General features: G+C 37.1%; 3 protein-coding genes across 3 annotated transcripts; 2 read left to right on the plus strand and 1 right to left on the minus strand.

The window, feature by feature from the left end:
- Positions 1 to 11,296: 11,296 nt before the first annotated feature.
- LOC6625948 (uncharacterized) lies at positions 11,297 to 11,790 on the plus strand. The gene has a single exon (XM_002049349.3). The coding sequence runs from the start codon at positions 11,361 to 11,363 to the stop codon at positions 11,742 to 11,744; it is 384 nt and encodes a 127-aa protein (XP_002049385.1). The 5' UTR covers positions 11,297 to 11,360; the 3' UTR covers positions 11,745 to 11,790.
- Positions 11,791 to 12,248: 458 nt separating this feature from the next.
- On the plus strand, positions 12,249 to 12,920 carry LOC6626231 (uncharacterized). Its single transcript, XM_002049348.4, has 2 exons — positions 12,249 to 12,515; positions 12,576 to 12,920. The coding sequence occupies exons 1-2, from the start codon at positions 12,275 to 12,277 to the stop codon at positions 12,662 to 12,664; spliced, it is 330 nt and encodes a 109-aa protein (XP_002049384.2). The 5' UTR covers positions 12,249 to 12,274; the 3' UTR covers positions 12,665 to 12,920.
- A 1,336-nt stretch (positions 12,921 to 14,256) lies between these two features.
- Positions 14,257 to 14,767, minus strand: LOC138911419 (uncharacterized). The gene is made up of 2 exons (XM_070210460.1): positions 14,496 to 14,767; positions 14,257 to 14,430 (listed from the first exon to the last, which is right to left on the minus strand). The coding sequence occupies exons 1-2, from the start codon at positions 14,731 to 14,733 to the stop codon at positions 14,345 to 14,347; spliced, it is 324 nt and encodes a 107-aa protein (XP_070066561.1). The 5' UTR covers positions 14,734 to 14,767; the 3' UTR covers positions 14,257 to 14,344.
- Between the last annotated feature and the right edge of the window lie 2,124 nt (positions 14,768 to 16,891).

Consider the following 16,891-nt stretch of genomic DNA (forward strand, 5'->3'; position numbering starts at 1 on the left):
GACGAGTTTTAATTTGTTTTTGTTGATTGCTGTTTGTCTTTTGGTGTCTTGTTGCTGTTTCAAGTGCTTAGCTTGCTTAATCGTCGCTTTGTTGTTGTTTTCGCTGTAAAGCAAAAGTTTTGCTCTGTGTTTGCCATTTGGGGTGCGGTGCGGAAATGAACATTTTATTAATTAACGCATTTGACAAACTGGGAGAAAAGTGCATTACGCAAAATTCGGGATTTTCCTAGCCTTAACTAAACGCCTATGACAGCTGGCTGTAAGAAAATTATTTCGCAAAACTTTCAACTATTCACTTTTTAAGATATTATTAACTAAAAACAAGTTTATCGGTGCCATCAAAGTACACTTGGCATGAGAATTTAGAGCGAGATAAATATCGTGTCTTTCGTGTGCTCTCACAGTTATCTTTGCTTAACAACAAATTAAGTCTGTCAAGCTTTCAGCTTTAAGGGTAGCTTCAATGTTATATTAAAGCTATTTTTATACCCTTGCTGATATCTCCGTCCCCCATCTGTTCGCCTGTCCGTCTCTATGTTCCCATGCTGACTAGTCATTTTAAGGCTATCATTCATCTATCTTGCTATCATCTACCGACCACTATATCTAGCTGAGGTTCTTGTATGGAAAACCTTTATTATTTATCAAGAAATCCAGACCAAACTGAGCATTTTTTAGTTTCATTATGCTCCTCATATATGTGCAACTATGCTGCTCCAAATCTTATTAATATCTCACTTCGCTGCAGAAAGAATTGGTAGAAAATGTAGTTTTAAATGGCAAAATATTCTGTTCAGCTTTTGCGAGGCATTTCAAATTTGAAAACGTTAAAGTTTTTTTTTAGAAAATATCTATTGCTAGATATTTATGTAGAGAAATCATATCGTTAACTCGTAGCATTTGCTGACACTCATTAGCACGTTCTAGTTAATAATTTAATTTAGTTACATAAAACCATAATCTAAATTGTGATATCCGTTTAATCTAGTTTTGGTGTATGTTTTTAGTTTTTCAATTTAGAAATCAGTTAATTTAGTTTTTTGGTTAGGAGTCGTGGTACATTAATTGAATTAATGATATCAACAAATAAAAACAAAGGTTACTTTTGTTTAAAAATTTTGTTATTTTTGTTAACGAAGCGTTAAAAACAGCAGCTAAATGGCAACAAACTGTTGGCTGTTTAACAAATACGAAATACTGTATCTAACAGATACACAGATACACCGCTGAGTTTGCCTCGGCCGCAGTTGCCACTTCACGCGTGGCAAATTTTCAATTTCAGTTGCACTCGGTTTCAAGTGCAGCATGCAATGTTGCAATAGAGAGAAGACGCCAAATAGAAGAAGCAGCATTAGCAGCAGCAGCAGCAGAAGAAGGCCGCAGCGCAAAAAAGTGAAACTTGATGTGTATCTGACAGATACACGAACATAACTGTGTGGCCATAATTACGACTCAGTGCGGCATGCAAAATGAAAAGCGAAACAAAATTAATGAAGTGTGTGATAAGCGCTGTGAAAAACGCAACCCACACACAACAAACAACACACAACAATGCTAAAAAAAAGTACCACAATTTGCTGTTGTTATTGTTGTGGCTGCTGTTGTTGATTAACGAGTATCTTTTGGCTTTGCAACTCGCTAAGATATTTCTGTGCGGCACGCGGAAATGCAAAAAGCCAAAAATTTATCAAAAACAATGCACATTGTACACAGCACCAAATTGTTTGTACACATTTGTATCTTGAACTTGAGCCATCATTGAGCAAGCTCTGGGTGCGGGTGTGTGTGCATGGGTGTCTGTGGGTGTCTGTGTGTGTGTGTGTGTGTGTGGTTAACAAGTCGTACGTGGGATAGATAGAGGGTGTAGCCAACACGAGAAGTTTTGTCTGGGCGTGTTAGTCATACGTATGTGAAGTCTTGTTTTCTTTGGTAAAGAACACTTAAAAATCCCAAACAATTTGAAATTAATCTCTGAATAATTATTATAAGCATGCTTTTTGGGTAAGCACAACTTTTATCTTGCAATGAATGATGATTTAAACACAATAAAGAACAGCTATCTTTGGAGTGTTTATGATTCCATTTCCGCACAAATTATACTCTTCGGCACGCCCCTATAGACATTTGCCTAACAGTTTTGCAGATATGTTAGAATATCTGAGAAATCAAATATATAATATATGCTATATAATATAAGGTAAAGTTTAAAGTAAAGTTTTGTATTATGAGCAGTAAACACGCCACAAATGCGCCCATCTATTATCCGTTTTGCATTTACAACTAATCAACTTGCAACAACAGAAATAACTCACATAATTCAAATAGTTGCATGGAATTTAATAATATGAAAATCAGAAAATCTGAATTAATTGCAATAACATGGAAATGGCAATAAATTTAACAATTTGGAGCGAGTTGCTTGAACTCCTTGCGAATTCCTTTAATTACGAATTAAAGAAACAAGTTGAAACAACAGCGATAATAACTTTTTATGAACAGGAGAAATCAATGGCAGCTGTTGACGTGCTGCAAAGATGTTGTTGACAAGTTCAATGGCTGCTGATGCTGTGCGGCGCACACGGCGTATGCGCAATTTGCATTGTGCATTTAATTAGCCACAATAATTACGCATACGACGCGTTGCACTTGCCCATATGCATGCATATACACCAACATATATACGTAGCATGCATGCATAATTAAGATTAACTTAATTATGTTTTTAATTGGCAGCCGATGCAACTGTTTATAAAGCCACTCTTGGAAAGTTGAAAATTGAATTCAATTTGTTCGCTGTCCGATGAAGCTTATTAAAATTGATGCAGCGGTTAGTTAAATATTCAATATTATCGATTCGACATGCATTTAATTAAGTGCTACACTTCAGTTAATAGCCCACGGGCTTAAAACGATAATACACTCGATAGAAAATTTTAATTGGTTTGGGTAAACAGCGCTAGACAATTGTTTAGGGACACGTGTGCAAGCAGTTAGGAAGCCTACGCAAGTTCACAACTTGATTGATATCTTGATATTCATTGCCAGTCTCTTTGTCTGCGATTACCAATTAATCTAATCACACCTGTCCAATATCACTTAAGTCCACAAAGAAATTTGCATAAATACTAAACAAAAAACAAATAAACAATCTATAAAACCTAACGAGCAATTTCCTTATAGCAGCGAGTACCTGTTCTTTCGCGCGGCAAATATGTGCAGCTATAAATCAGCAAAAGGTGTTAAAAATGTCGCGAATTTGTGCGTCAAGATCAAAATCATGATGATGATGATGATGATGATAATGATAATGACAATGAAATTACCAATAATAATGATGATGATAATGCAAAAAGTGAGCTGAAAGCCCAAACTTTGACAAACTTTTATTGTTTATATTATTTTTTTGGCTATTTATCTATGTGATTTTCATGGTTTCGAGGCAAAGCAAATAAAATCGCATTAAAGCGCTCATTACAGGGGCTGTGGCCCAGACTGCGACGAGCGACGGGCGACGGGTGACGAGTCCAAAACAAAAATCAATAAATCAACTCAATTGCTGTCATTCCCATTGGCAACTTCAGTTTGGTCTCACATATAATAATCGTAATGATTATAATGATTAAATATTATTATCTTGCAGTGTAAACGCATCTCTCGCTTGCCAAATCTATCGGCCTTGTGCGAATTTTAAGCATCGTGAGGCCGATTCGTACAATTGGCACTGACTGTGTTAATTATGACGCCAAATAAGAGTCCAGTTGCTCTCGAATGCGATGGCGATTGCAGCTCTTAACAAGTCACAAATTGGTTAACAACATGAAAACATTAACTCAATTAAGTTGTACAAAAAAACTAAACGCAAAAGAGACTTGGGCTAAATATTAAGCCTCAAATAGATTACGACATTTTATGTAAGGTATAAAATTTTATAAAGGCTTTTTGAATTTCGTTATAAAGCAAACATTTTGATTTTGGGTATACACATACAGTTCAAACAATATGAAAGCCAAGCAAATTAGAAAAAAATCGGATAAGTTCAATTGTATGGTATCGAGGCAAGAACAAGAACAGGGTACAGGGTATTTCCAAGTCGCCTCATGCATTCTTGTTTCTGCTTATTGTAAACAAGAGTAGAAGTCAAGGTATCAGTAAAAGTGCGGGTTCGTCTTTTAAGACAGATTCTTTGGGCTAGGAGAACACGAAGAAGCACGTCGCATAAAATCTGCTGAGCAAATTTTCATAGATGTTTTATTAAGATATCCTGAGCAAAGCCGAAATTTATTAGTTTAACTGTGCCACCAATGCATGAATCGCACTACAATATATTTTATATCAAAATCAGTATATCCGAATCCCACTTTTTCTCAGATATCTGCAAAACCTTAAAGAATATATCTATAAGAGTATTTAATCTTTCATGAAAATAATTCTTTAACCTGGAAAAGTAGGCAATATCTGCAGCTGTCTTCTTCTCATGCTTTATTTCAAAATAATAATTATATAAGGGAATCAAATTAAATTCGAATATAATTTGAAACTATTTCCATTCAAATGTCCAAAAAACAAGCTATATATCTGCACAATTGTGTTTCTTGTATAAACGACAAATGACATTTGTTGTTTTTTGTTGTTTATAGCCCTTTATTAATATTCTGGGTGTTGTCAGAGAAAATAAATAACTGCTATATAAAATCAGACAAATAAAAAAAAAACCGAACGAAAAAACATCCAATATTTTGCAATACTAACGGTGGCCTACAGAAAGAAAAAAAAATCGAAGGAAAAGAAGAAAAAATGAGGGGCCTAAAAAAATTGTCTGGTAATTAGCAAACGTGGCACGTAGACGCACAAAAACAATGCGGCGTTTTGCTGGGGTTCTTGGGCCGCGCCAAGCCGCAATGGCATTTGGAGGCTATATATGGCCATATTTGTCGGTCATATTGAGCAAGGAGGGGGCCGGGGAGAAACCGTTAAGCACATACACAAATTTGGCAGTGGCACAGTAGTCGAAAAAAAAACCAACATATGTACTTAGGTCCAGCGAGGCTGACTAGTAGATACCCTGTAGCCAGCGCCGAGTTGTCGGAATGTTGAAAATCGCTGTTTTTAGTAATTTTTTAAATTTTCCTTGCTTTAATATCAATGTTGTTTATTTCAAAATCAATATTATTGATATTAAGGAAGTCAAAATAGATGTAAGTGATGAAGATCAAGAGAGAGACAGAGAAAGAATCCAGAAATCGTGTTACATGTGTTTGCACAGAAACAAAATACCCTATTTGCGTATATCCTAAATGTAGAGGGCATGCATAGTTGGGTTATTTGCATGGGCAGCAGACGCTGAGCAGACGCAAAGGTCATCATGTGCGGACGAACATGTTCGATGCGAACATGTTGCCACTGGCAGTTGCAAGCTGCGCAGCCACGCCTGCGCCCAGCTGTACGCCATAAGCAGCAGCTGTAAGCCTGGCCATAACTTTAATTATCGCCAAAACGAAAATCACAATAATTAACCAACTGGCGGGGCAGACGAAAGGGGGAGAGGTAGTTGTTGCTCATTTCTTGTTGTATAAATTAGACAGGCTCAAATTGTTTTATGGTCATTCTTGCCACATGCCCCACAGATATCCAATTGCCATTCGCAGCGATTGCGACAAATGCGACACACACACTCAGATTTGGCCAAGCAACCGCTCAACGGACAATTAAAGTTTGGCTACGTTGCCGATTGCCCAATCTGCAGAGCTGCTGGCCAAGTTAACTCGAGGGGCGCTTGAGGTAGGGCTGCGCATAGCCGCTCTCATTAGTGCACTGAACCATTTGACATATTAGTGCGACGACCTCACGCATGCGCTTCATATGGGCAGACAGGCCTACGGCTATCAACAGGTTTTTTTTGGGGGGCCAGCGCTTTCTTACAGATAATATATGTTATTGAACGAAGTGTCAGACCTTAGACCTTCACAACCTGGCTTATCGACTTTGGTTGGTTTTCGCTTTTCGCTTTGGGTCTTATGCTCATTAATTGGTTAATGCGTATGGCAACAGTTTGTGATGGATAACAAGCGATGAACGACATGGTTTACCATGTTAAGACTACGATCTTGAGCTGGGAATGTTTGGCATGACCTTGCCATAGGCTGGTATGTGGAATAAAGGTGTTAAATATATATCGATAACACAAATAACTCGTCTGCAATCAAAGTACACTGTTATCGATAACAACAGCAAATATTATGGTGGATTGGCCAACGTTCAAATGTATTTATATCAGCTGCTCAAAGTATCTAAAAGTATGTTGACTTTGAAGCCTTATAATCGATATATTCAATTGGTACATTCGAGAAATCGTTATAGACGATAAAACAGTTTCTGACAATTTTGGTTATAATTATCCCAGCTATACAACATTGTCCTATCGATATCACAAGTCAGTTTATCGATATATTTGATTAGTACATCTGAAACATCTGAACTCATAGAAGATGACGATATCTGGAAAAACCTGTTACACTCTTAATAATATCGATAAAACTATCAGCAAACCTATAGTATATATCTCGATAGCATAATTATCGATAACAGCTAATTAATTTCTTAAATTTCCTTTTTTCCAGCCATGTGCTATCATCTTCCATACCTACCTGTGCATCATTTATAGTTTTGAACTGTCTCGCCCCCGGGTCTTTAGTTTGAATAACCCGAAGGCTAAAAAAGAGCCAGCAAAATAATTACACAAATTGTGTGTTCAATTTTAGTTAAACTAGCACTCACAATTTTAAGTGCTCCAAGCACTTTCATTCAAGAGGCAAAACGGCGAACGCCCCAAAAAATAAAAGGGGGGGATAACAACAACAACTGCAACGAGGCAACCAAATTGTATAATCAACATAAAGCGGCGGCAATTGGCAATCATTTCTGGTACAAATTAAAATTATATTACAACATTTTCAGAGCCAGAGTCCGAGCACAATGCAAGCCAGAGCACTTGGCTTGGGCATTATATCAGTTGTTTAAGAAAAACAAACAAGAAAGAATGTTGCTCTAAAGAAGCTTGACTGGGAGATACCCTAAAGTGGGCTTCTATACAAATGAGCCTAGTCGCTCATACTCGACGCGATACCCAAATAAGTCAAGGTAAATACCAAAGTAAAAGTGCTTCAAAAATCAGATTTATAATCGTTGGCTGACTGAAATCTAATTGGATCTGGAAATATTAAGAATGTGTCCATATATTCCTATATATGCAGGAAATAGAGGTATGTAAACATTCTGATCTTATATAACAACTTGACCAGCTCTTACTTACATAATCTCCATGCTCAATGCGTTAATGCCCATTTTTAGCTAATTTGTTAAGTACAGGGTATATAAAACACAATAATTATATGAGTCCGATACGCGGCCCAAATCGAAAATGCAGTCAGGCATTGCAAACTTTTGCTGCCGGCGATTTGTGCTTTAAGCCAAGTCTACACAAAACTGACCTGCCCAAAAAAAAAAATATTTATCTGAACGAAATGCAGGCGGTCGAAAGTGAAAGTTTGCTGTTGTTGTTGTTTTTATACTCTGTTCCCAATATGGGCAAGAGTATATAGGTTTTGTTGAAAGTCTATTGTGCTGTGCTTTGGTGTTGAGTCTAAAAATAGGACTTGCAATTGGAATTCAAAGAAAAATTGTAAATTGTGAAAATCAAGAAAATCAAGAGGCTTCGGTTTTCAGAGCCATTAGGCCGCTGCAAGAGTAGATTCTGTTTGAGCTCCGCTGCGAGCGAGTGAACAGAGTATGGCGCAGTCGGTGTGCCACATTTCGGCCTGCTTGTATCTGCAACTGGGGGAGCTGCCGCATTGGCAGCATCACGCCAATTGAAATCGGCAAATGAATTAGCCGCATCTGCGAGTAAATTAAACAATTTTATTGCATACACACACAAAAATGGAGCGTTGCAATCAATTGACATTGCGTTGACCAAAACAACAACAAAAAAAAACTCGCTGATAAGATTCACTTTGCAACAGCTTCCTGCCACCAAAAACCCGTTAAATGTTTTGCTGTTTAAGGCCAGCAAATGTGGCGTCTGCTTCTGCTTCTTCATCTCCGTCTTCCCATGAACTGTGCACGCGGCCCGTTTTCAAGTTAAACCACATTCGTTTTATATTTTATTTTTCCATTTTCCATTTCAAGTTCCCATCGGCATTCGCGTTTTTGTGCGTTTTGTTTTTATCGCCAGTTTCTATCCATTTCTCACCTTTGCCCAGTTTTAATGCGGCATTTCGCCTTTGAACTCCCGTTTGACCCAAGCGCATATGGCCCGGTTTTTAGACTAATTTACATTAGAAATTAACGTGATTTCCTATAATTAAAGTGTCCTAATACCTATTTAAATATTTATTAAGGCACTTTAAATGGATGCGGCAATCGTTTAGCTTTATTGCTTTTTTACCTGCAACTCATTTATTTATAAACTTGTGACGCATGTATAGCATATATTGTCTAAAATAAAGTTTAATAAACTTATTTTAAGCAAAAGCGCGTCACTAATTAAAGTTAAAAAAAAGTTAAGTTAAAAAAAGGGTACATGAGTTTTTCGAAACTTGAAAAAAAAATTTTTTTAAAAGTGTAAATTTAGTATAACATAAAGTTCTAATAATCAAATATTCATGAACAAAAAAAAATAAAAAACTTAGACAAGAAAAACATATGGATGCAAGCTTATGATCTTAAGTATAAATATAATTATAGAGTATCTTTTAGTCTGGCAGTTTTAACTGCTTCATTTTTGCAATTTTGATTTCATTTAAAGGGAATTTCTTAAGCTTTGCTAACATATTTAGCAGCTATTTGTATCTATTTCATGCTGAAAACATATCTGACAGATACATTTGAAGCGGCGCCTTGCATTGTATTTCTCTTTACAATTATCTCAAACTGAAAGTCTCCATCGATTTGTGGCAACAATTGTCGTGAATGTTGCATGTGCTCACTAAGAAATTGATGAGTCTCTTTGCATATTTATTTAACTTTGTCGCCTATGACAATTAAATTGCTTGTCAATATTTAATGGCCCGGCAATTGCCCGTTAACAATTAAACTGGCCCAAATGGAAAGTCCTGTCCAGATTTCACTGGCACAGAATTTAAACATGGCTAGCAAAAGAAGGTAACTATTCATTTAAGTGCGAGCCAATTGGCGTCTTCTGAAGTTGCGCAACTAAATGCTTGTTATTGGCACGGTGCCACGCCCACACGCACCTACGTGCCCAAATGTGACCCAGTTTCTCGACTTTTCGGTTTTCCAGCGAAAAATCAATGCAAATTTATGCAGTTTGCAAATTGCACGCACAAACACACACGCACGCACACATTTTGTGTTACAAATTTTCTTTTGGTATTTGGTTCTAATTTGGCCAATGCATCAATTTGGCCACATTTAAGCCAATCAATTTAAGCCCAATTAACTCAGCATTTTTGCAGCCTTGACCAATACTGAACGGCATTTTATTAAAGAGCGTTTATGGAATGTTTAAGCAAACGATCAAAAAGAGTGCTTCGGCGGGCGTGCCCGACTAGGGAATACCCTGAAACTTCTGCTATCGCTGAAAGCTGGACTTAATAATAATATCTGCTTTTCTGGAAGCTACATTTCAAGTTTGTTGACTCTATTTATCTCATTTCAATGAGTACCTTAATGTTATAGAGTTTCAATTTGTTTGCTTCCGATATCTTTACATGCATTAAAAAGCCTTATCAAACCGACTGAGAGGCCAGATCACATTGCCTCTGCTGACCCAGCTAATTCTCTGAAATACACATATTATGCATGTGGACTATTCTATCTTTGTAATAAATTAAATTTAATACACATTTCATGACAATATTGTAATACCCTCAGGTTATGGTATACGATAAAAAAGTGCAGAAACCAGAGAGAGAAAAACTTAACGCATTTAACGCTTTAATTGTTTATGCGTTGTTTGTTTGGCGCATTTATTTATTTTATTTCAGTTCGGCTTACTGTTTTATTTTTATTTATTTGTTTAATGTTCATTTTAACGCATCGCGTCAAGAAGCCGCTCAAGAGCTGCGCATGGCTATGAAATTTAATTTGATGTGTGGCCCAAACGCTGACAGGGTCGAGTTGTCTAAATGACGTTGTCAGTCACAGCAAAAGCTGCATGTGTGTGCGACTGTGTGTGTGCGACTGTGTGTGTGCGACTGTGTGTGTGTGTGTGTGTGTGTGTAATTGTTGTTGTTTGACTTGAGCTGTGTGTTGATGTAGATACTCAAACAAGTGCACTAGATACTCAAGTGTGGATCGGACTTTAAGTGGCTGTTTGTTATTGAAAGCCCTTCAATATAACCTTCTTATCTGATTTTCTGATCTGCAGCTGAGCTGAGATTTCAAAAGTATTTTCGATTAGTAACCTTTAATATATGTGCCAGTCACAGCTAACAGCTTAATCAGGTATCAGGTGCCCAGTGCCTAAAATTGGCAACCATCTGCAAAGAATTTTCGAAGTAGACAGACAGGATTCCCTGTGCTTGGCATGAGACTTGGGTACAACAAGATTACTCTTTAAAACTGATACAAAATTATGGATATATTTCAAACAAATAGGTAATAAATATTACTTCAACTCTCAGGAGAAAAGAAAGACCTCAATGAGCTGCAAGCATGAATTTATGTTGCATACTTTTGGGGATGCGCATTGACGAGTGGGACTCTAGGAAAATATCGCTAGCTCAACCATATTCTTGCAGACTTCGCCGAAACATAGTGCGTTTGAATCACAGAAGGCAACTCCATTGTTCTGCATTCAAGATACAAAGGGTTCATCCAAAGTTAAATTTCTCAAATTGCGAAGAAATGTGGTGGAAAAACACAAAGTTCTTTTTAACAGCAGACAGATTGGGATCCATTAGGCACAATCTGAATTTTTTTTATGTATTGGCAATATTAAAACGTGCCTAAAACACTCGCCAAAGTATTTAATTATAATAACATAAGCCAACATCTGAACCGCATATTTAGGTGTTGCCTACTTTTAGGCGCCGCGAATCAAATAAATTATTTAATGCAAATACATTATTTAAGCCCCGCACTGTGGCATTCTAATTCAACTTGACTAATGTCATTGCATTCGTGAAAAAAACAAACTATAAACTGAGCAAAAATTGCGTGTGACAATATTTTAGACCAATTTGTTTGCGCAAGTGTTTTGCATAAAAGAAAAAAGTGCTTTTTAAATGTATTTTCAATGTCGTTCATCATGGAGTAAAGGCCAATTATCATAGATTTTAACATACATGAGCTATAAATACTGCAAAGCAACATTCAGTTATCAAACTCAAGTGTGAAAAATGAAACCCATATTGGCTCTGTCTGCGCTCTTGGCAATCCTGTCCAGCGCCTTGGTCGCCGGCCAAGTCTACAATCTCAGCAGCCTCATAGGCAGCGGCACCAGCAGCAACACCCCGAGGATCTGTGTCCTTTCCAACTGCAACTATTATTCCAATAGCAATGTCTGCGGTCGCTATGGACGCTCCAATCTCTGCAAGCGCTTCACCAACAGATGCCTGCTGCGCTACGAGGCTTGTGTCAATTCCGTAACCTACACCAGCGTCGCCCTGTCCATGTGCTCGGGCATTCCCGTAGGCACGCGCAGGCAATGCGCTGGCAGCACCACATCCTCGAGTTCCACATCGAATGTTCAGCCCATCTATATAAGCAGACGTCGCGGTTAAGTCGATACTTTGTTGAAGAATTTTGTTATTGAATTTAAAATAAATATATGCTACTTATAAAGAAAGCTATTCTAAAGTCGTTAAGTGGCGAAATGGAGGCGAAAGAGGTTTCGGGAACACAGGCACGCAACGCATTGAAACATTAATATGATATGAAAAAATAGTTCTAGCATTTACGGGTAATTAATGAACTTTTTATTGAACATAGAACACATTATAGAGAAATTAGAAAAAAGCGCTTCAGCTAAAATATGACAATCTTTCTAGGGTTAACTAAAGAACGCACATATAATTATAATAAAATTAATTCTTAAACAACAACAAATCAAGACAAATATTTGTACAACTGCTTGACAAGAAAAAAGAAACAAAGGACTCATATAAAGCATGACGATTGCCTTGCTTATTATGATTATTTGCTGTTGATTAATAAATACAGATGATAAATAATTAGGCACACATTCGAAGCTGAAAAGCAATATAAAGGCCAAAAGAAGAGATGAAGATTATTATTTTCGATCTGTGGCACAATGAAAGCTGTTCTATTGATAAGCATATTTCTGGCCTTGGTAGTACTAAGCACATCCAGTGAACAGGAAGCGAAGGCGAGCAATTTGGAAAGCTGCCGGCGCAAGGTTCGAGCCAATTGTCAGCCAAATGGTAAAATATGCGTGCGCATAGCACGCAGCAATCTGTGTGAGCTGCGGAGCTACAGTTGCAAGCAAAGATTGGCCAATTGCAAGTCCAACAGCAATACACTGACAAACGCATGTGAGTTATGAGTGCTAAAAGTATGTGCACACACGATTTTCTTAACCCTGCCATTTGCAGTTTATCAAAGAGTCAACATAAAACTCTGCTCGGGCATGTCAATCAATCAAAGCTTGCCCTGCGTCAGTGGCACCAACAACGCCAAGTAACAACAGCAGCAACAGCATGAAGTTTCTGTATTATTTACATATGATTATTATTTGTCTAGAGAGTTGATTGAATCTCTTCAAAAAATGTATAAAATGCTTCCAGTGTATTGTTTACAGTATGTTCATTTGTTTAACAACATAATGTCTACATTGAAATAACATCCGACACGCAAATGTTAATAACAGCATTAGCACCAAATGTATATGTTAATAACAGGTGCTTGAATTATTAACAGAAGCTCTGAAGAAGTCAACGTCGGCCCTTAAAAGCAACCAAAGACAAATAGAATTTTGTAAAAATTCCAATTAACAGTGTCTATTAACACTGTTAAGTATAACAGCTGTTTAACATATGTATTTATGTTAGCAACAGCAAACTATGTTAGTAACAGTGAAATACTGCACAAAAATCTCAGACACACACAATTTGCATAGATTGTAAAGTTAAATTAAAAAGCTTAAGCATTTTGCAGTTATTTGCACATCAGATTATAATGGAAAACCCAACCACGACCCCTAATCTCCAGCCCTTTTCTCTGTCTAATCTCTATGCATATTGTGACAATTTATATATGAAATTTGCTTTTGTTCTTGTATTTCTAATTGCATCCGCAGGCGGTTTTTGTAATCCACAATACAGAAAAGCAAAATGCCAAACCAAAAACAAGCTTTCATAAATTTTACGCTTGCCTCTGTGTGTGCGTGTGTGTGTGTGTGTGTGTGTGTGTGTAAACCATAACCATAATTTTTGCTCGTTTTACTGTTCTTTTGCCTTGAAAATGTGCAATTTATGGTAAATTCGCTTTCATGTTTTGCGATTGCAATTAAAAAGCAGCGCGCACAAGAGCTGCAGCATATATCATGGCACTAGTGTGTGTGTGAGTGTGTGTGTATGTGACATTGGGATACACACACACACACACAGCGAGAGAGAGAGCAAATGCCAGTGCCAAATGATAAAATGAATAATTGTTTCGCTTTTCTCTGGCGCCAAGCACAACGGAAATGCAATCATCAAAATGGACGAACTGCTGCTTCCGGTTTGACAAACGCCCATCGAATGCTTAGCTGAACGTGTTGTGCAACACTTGTGCGCCATTTACACACAGCTATACAACAAATTTTAAAGTGTATAAGAAATGGCATTTTTCAACTATGCTTAGCTTTCATTTAAGTGCCTGCAAAATCTTTCATTGATATCATTTTATACACACTGAAGGTATTGGCTGATTTGGAATTATCTAAATAAAATAATCTCTATGTATAAAACTTTTTGTCCCTACTGACTGACTCACTGATTGATTGCTGATATTTACATTTTAGATATCTTATGAGAAGAATATCTTATGGAGGTGCTTTAAGGCAGGTGCGTTAAGGCAGAGTTTCCGAAAATTACACAATGATCTTTATGAAAATTCATTTTCGCAAAATCCAAGCTCAACCTCAAAGATTAGAATAGGAAATGCGAACTTTTCCTTTTCGGCTTCAAGATTCTCAATACAACCCATTGATTGGGTTGGACTTAAATTTTGTGCGGGCGTTTACTGCATGATAAAGTTATATCTCAATTTTAAGCTCAAAATGCGGCAGGAATACTCGCTAGTGTACATATATTTAAGCTTTTAACAATTTATGTATATATATATATAAATAACTCTATAAATAATATGTTTGAATAATTTAAGAACTGCATGTGCCCTTGTTACCAGCAAAAATCTTCGCGCAATTCGTTTCGAAAGCCACGATCATACCATTGAGCCCAAATTCTGCAAAGAAAGTACATTATTTTTATACACAGCTTACTTGGACAGATTTTCAATAGGCATTTTACCAGTTTTACCCAGACATTGGTCAATCAGATATTGACACTCGTTCTTATAATGTTTGCAAGTCAATGCAGTACCTGATCCGATTTGCACACATACGGGCTTAAACTTATTGCATGTTAATCTACTGGACCACTTGCAGTAGATGATGCCGTTCTGGGCCAGAAAGAGCCGGCCCTGCAGTGCTCCAAACAGATGAAGCAATACGCAGCAATGGACAAGAACCCGAGCGAATGCCTTCATCTTGGCCCGGTCGAATTTTGACTGTTCCACAAAAGACTTTATCTGACACTTTTTATAGCCCAATCTATGCCGAACTCGAACTTTGCACTGTAAACATTTGCTAAAGAAAGTGTTCGAGCTGAAAGCGACAATTCAACGCTGATTTTGTTTGCCAAATCTTAAAGCAGTAAAAGCGAAAATATCAATATTTAGACTGTGCAAATAAACTGAGCTAAATGCTTTCAAATCAAACGAAAGGAACTATTGAGGGCTGAATAATATATTGATATATACATGCATAAGAAATCATAGAGCAATGCACATGCTAGTCGAACTAATTAAAATGAAATTATCACTTTTCATATAACACAAAAATTGATTTTAGTTAGTGAACTTTAGCTTAGTCGAAAAATAACATTGAATAAGGCTCTGACAGGCTTGCTCGGCTATTGATGCTGATCAGGAATATTATATACTTTATGGTTTCGGAAGTGCCACACTTGCACAAAAACATTATGCCCCTTTTTACATTTCAATGGGTATACAAGCTTTATTTTAATTCTCAAATTTATAGTGTAATACAATAAATATATATTCCAAATGATTGGCACTTTTTTCAGACATTCACATTTTTTTTGGGCCTTGTTTAAATAGCATATTTTTCTGAATATTCCCATTTGAAAAATTGTTTATAACATATTATTTCTACTCTTAGAATAACCATTTTTCGTATTTTGTTCGCCCTGTTGTTGGTTTCTCATAATTATTTGGCTTTTTGGCCTCATTATAAATTCAAAAGTGTTGAGCCCAACCGAAATAACGCCACTTTCTTATATAATATAACATGTAGAAAAACAATTACCATGCCTCCCCAGTAATTAGAGAGCTACACACACACACACATATATGTATATATATATCTATATATATATACTTATACATATACGTATAAGTAACTGCACGCTGAAGTGCAGCTTGGGCTTTCTGGGGGGGTTTTCTCGTGGTGCTGCCACTCACAGCCAACAGTTTATTTCATCATGCAAATTAACACACACACACACACACGCACACTTATACTCATATATTTTTTATTCAAACACACACACACACACCCATTCTCCTGAGAGCTGTGCACATTTCATGTCAGAGCCGTTGGCATGTCATGTCAGGCGCTCATTTCGTTGCATGTCCAACGGTAAATTTACACCGCCCACCTGACAGCCCACTAGCTGCATGTGTGTGTGTGTGTGTGTGCGTTACTTAAGTGCGTCTTAGCGTATACTCTTATATTTAAGTTAACCAGGGCTGCAAGTCCTAACAAGTAATGTTTGTAAGTAGATTCACACTTCGAGCGTGGGGAACACCCTTTCCTTGGGTTTGATTCGTGAACCTGATTTGCCACATCTTTGAGCACAGGTTAGGTTACAGGTTATTATACGTGCCAAAACCTTACTCAACTAAACATATTGCAAGCCACATATAGTTCCATACAGATACTGTGGATAAAATTGATCTTAAGCGACAATTGGCATTGATCAAATATGGTCCACAAATGTAGCCAGATTTTGCTTTACACCCTGCTTTATTATACATATCAAAACTGTAATATACCAATTAGTAGTAGAAAAGGCCGTAGCCGAAAGTTGTCCATTTCTATTGAAAGTTGCTGTAGTTTTTCTTATAAAGTTGAGTATATGCAAGTACTATAAAATTGTCATTAATTGTCGGGTATTTAGTCTCTTGTGAGCCGTTGATTCTGGCTTCATATCTCTCTTCATCGCGAGATCTACTTTTCCACATAATGTTGTAAAGCTACCATGTCGATGTAACTAAATCATGAAGCATATTAACCATCTCACATATATATTATATTTGGGTTTGCCCTGTGATCAAAATATTCCACTTTCTATCAGAAAGGGCATGGAAAAAGTCGGCTTGTCGTTTGGGTTTGCCTATCTTTTATACATTTTCTTTTGCTGTTCGCATTTTTTGTTTCAGCTCGGGGTCTTCTGTTTTATTTTATCGCACCTTAAGGCCACGAGAAGAGGCCAGGCACAGGCAATAAAGTTCAACTTTTCTTACGCTTTTCTCCATTTTCGCCGCTTTTTTCCCCCCTCAAGCCTTTGGCACTCGCATGCAATGCAAAAATGATTAACAATGCCCACAACGCCGCCTGCCA

This window comes from Drosophila virilis, chromosome 5, assembly GCF_030788295.1.
Source record: "Drosophila virilis strain 15010-1051.87 chromosome 5, Dvir_AGI_RSII-ME, whole genome shotgun sequence".
In the NCBI taxonomy this organism is placed as follows: Eukaryota; Metazoa; Arthropoda; class Insecta; order Diptera; family Drosophilidae; genus Drosophila; species Drosophila virilis.

Bases quoted from the DNA above. Each gene is read 5' to 3' on its own strand.
- LOC6625948 (XM_002049349.3), top strand. From the start codon at position 11,361: ATGAAACCCATATTGGCTCTGTCTGCGCTCTTGGCAATCCTGTCCAGC.
- LOC6626231 (XM_002049348.4), top strand. From the start codon at position 12,275: ATGAAAGCTGTTCTATTGATAAGCATATTTCTGGCCTTGGTAGTACTA. The intron at 12,516-12,575 runs GTGAGTTATGAG...TGCCATTTGCAG, and splicing joins CAATACACTGACAAACGCAT to TTTATCAAAGAGTCAACATA.
- LOC138911419 (XM_070210460.1), bottom strand. From the start codon at position 14,733: ATGAAGGCATTCGCTCGGGTTCTTGTCCATTGCTGCGTATTGCTTCAT. The intron at 14,431-14,495 runs GTAAAATGCCTA...CTTTCTTTGCAG, and splicing joins CCAATGTCTGGGTAAAACTG to AATTTGGGCTCAATGGTATG.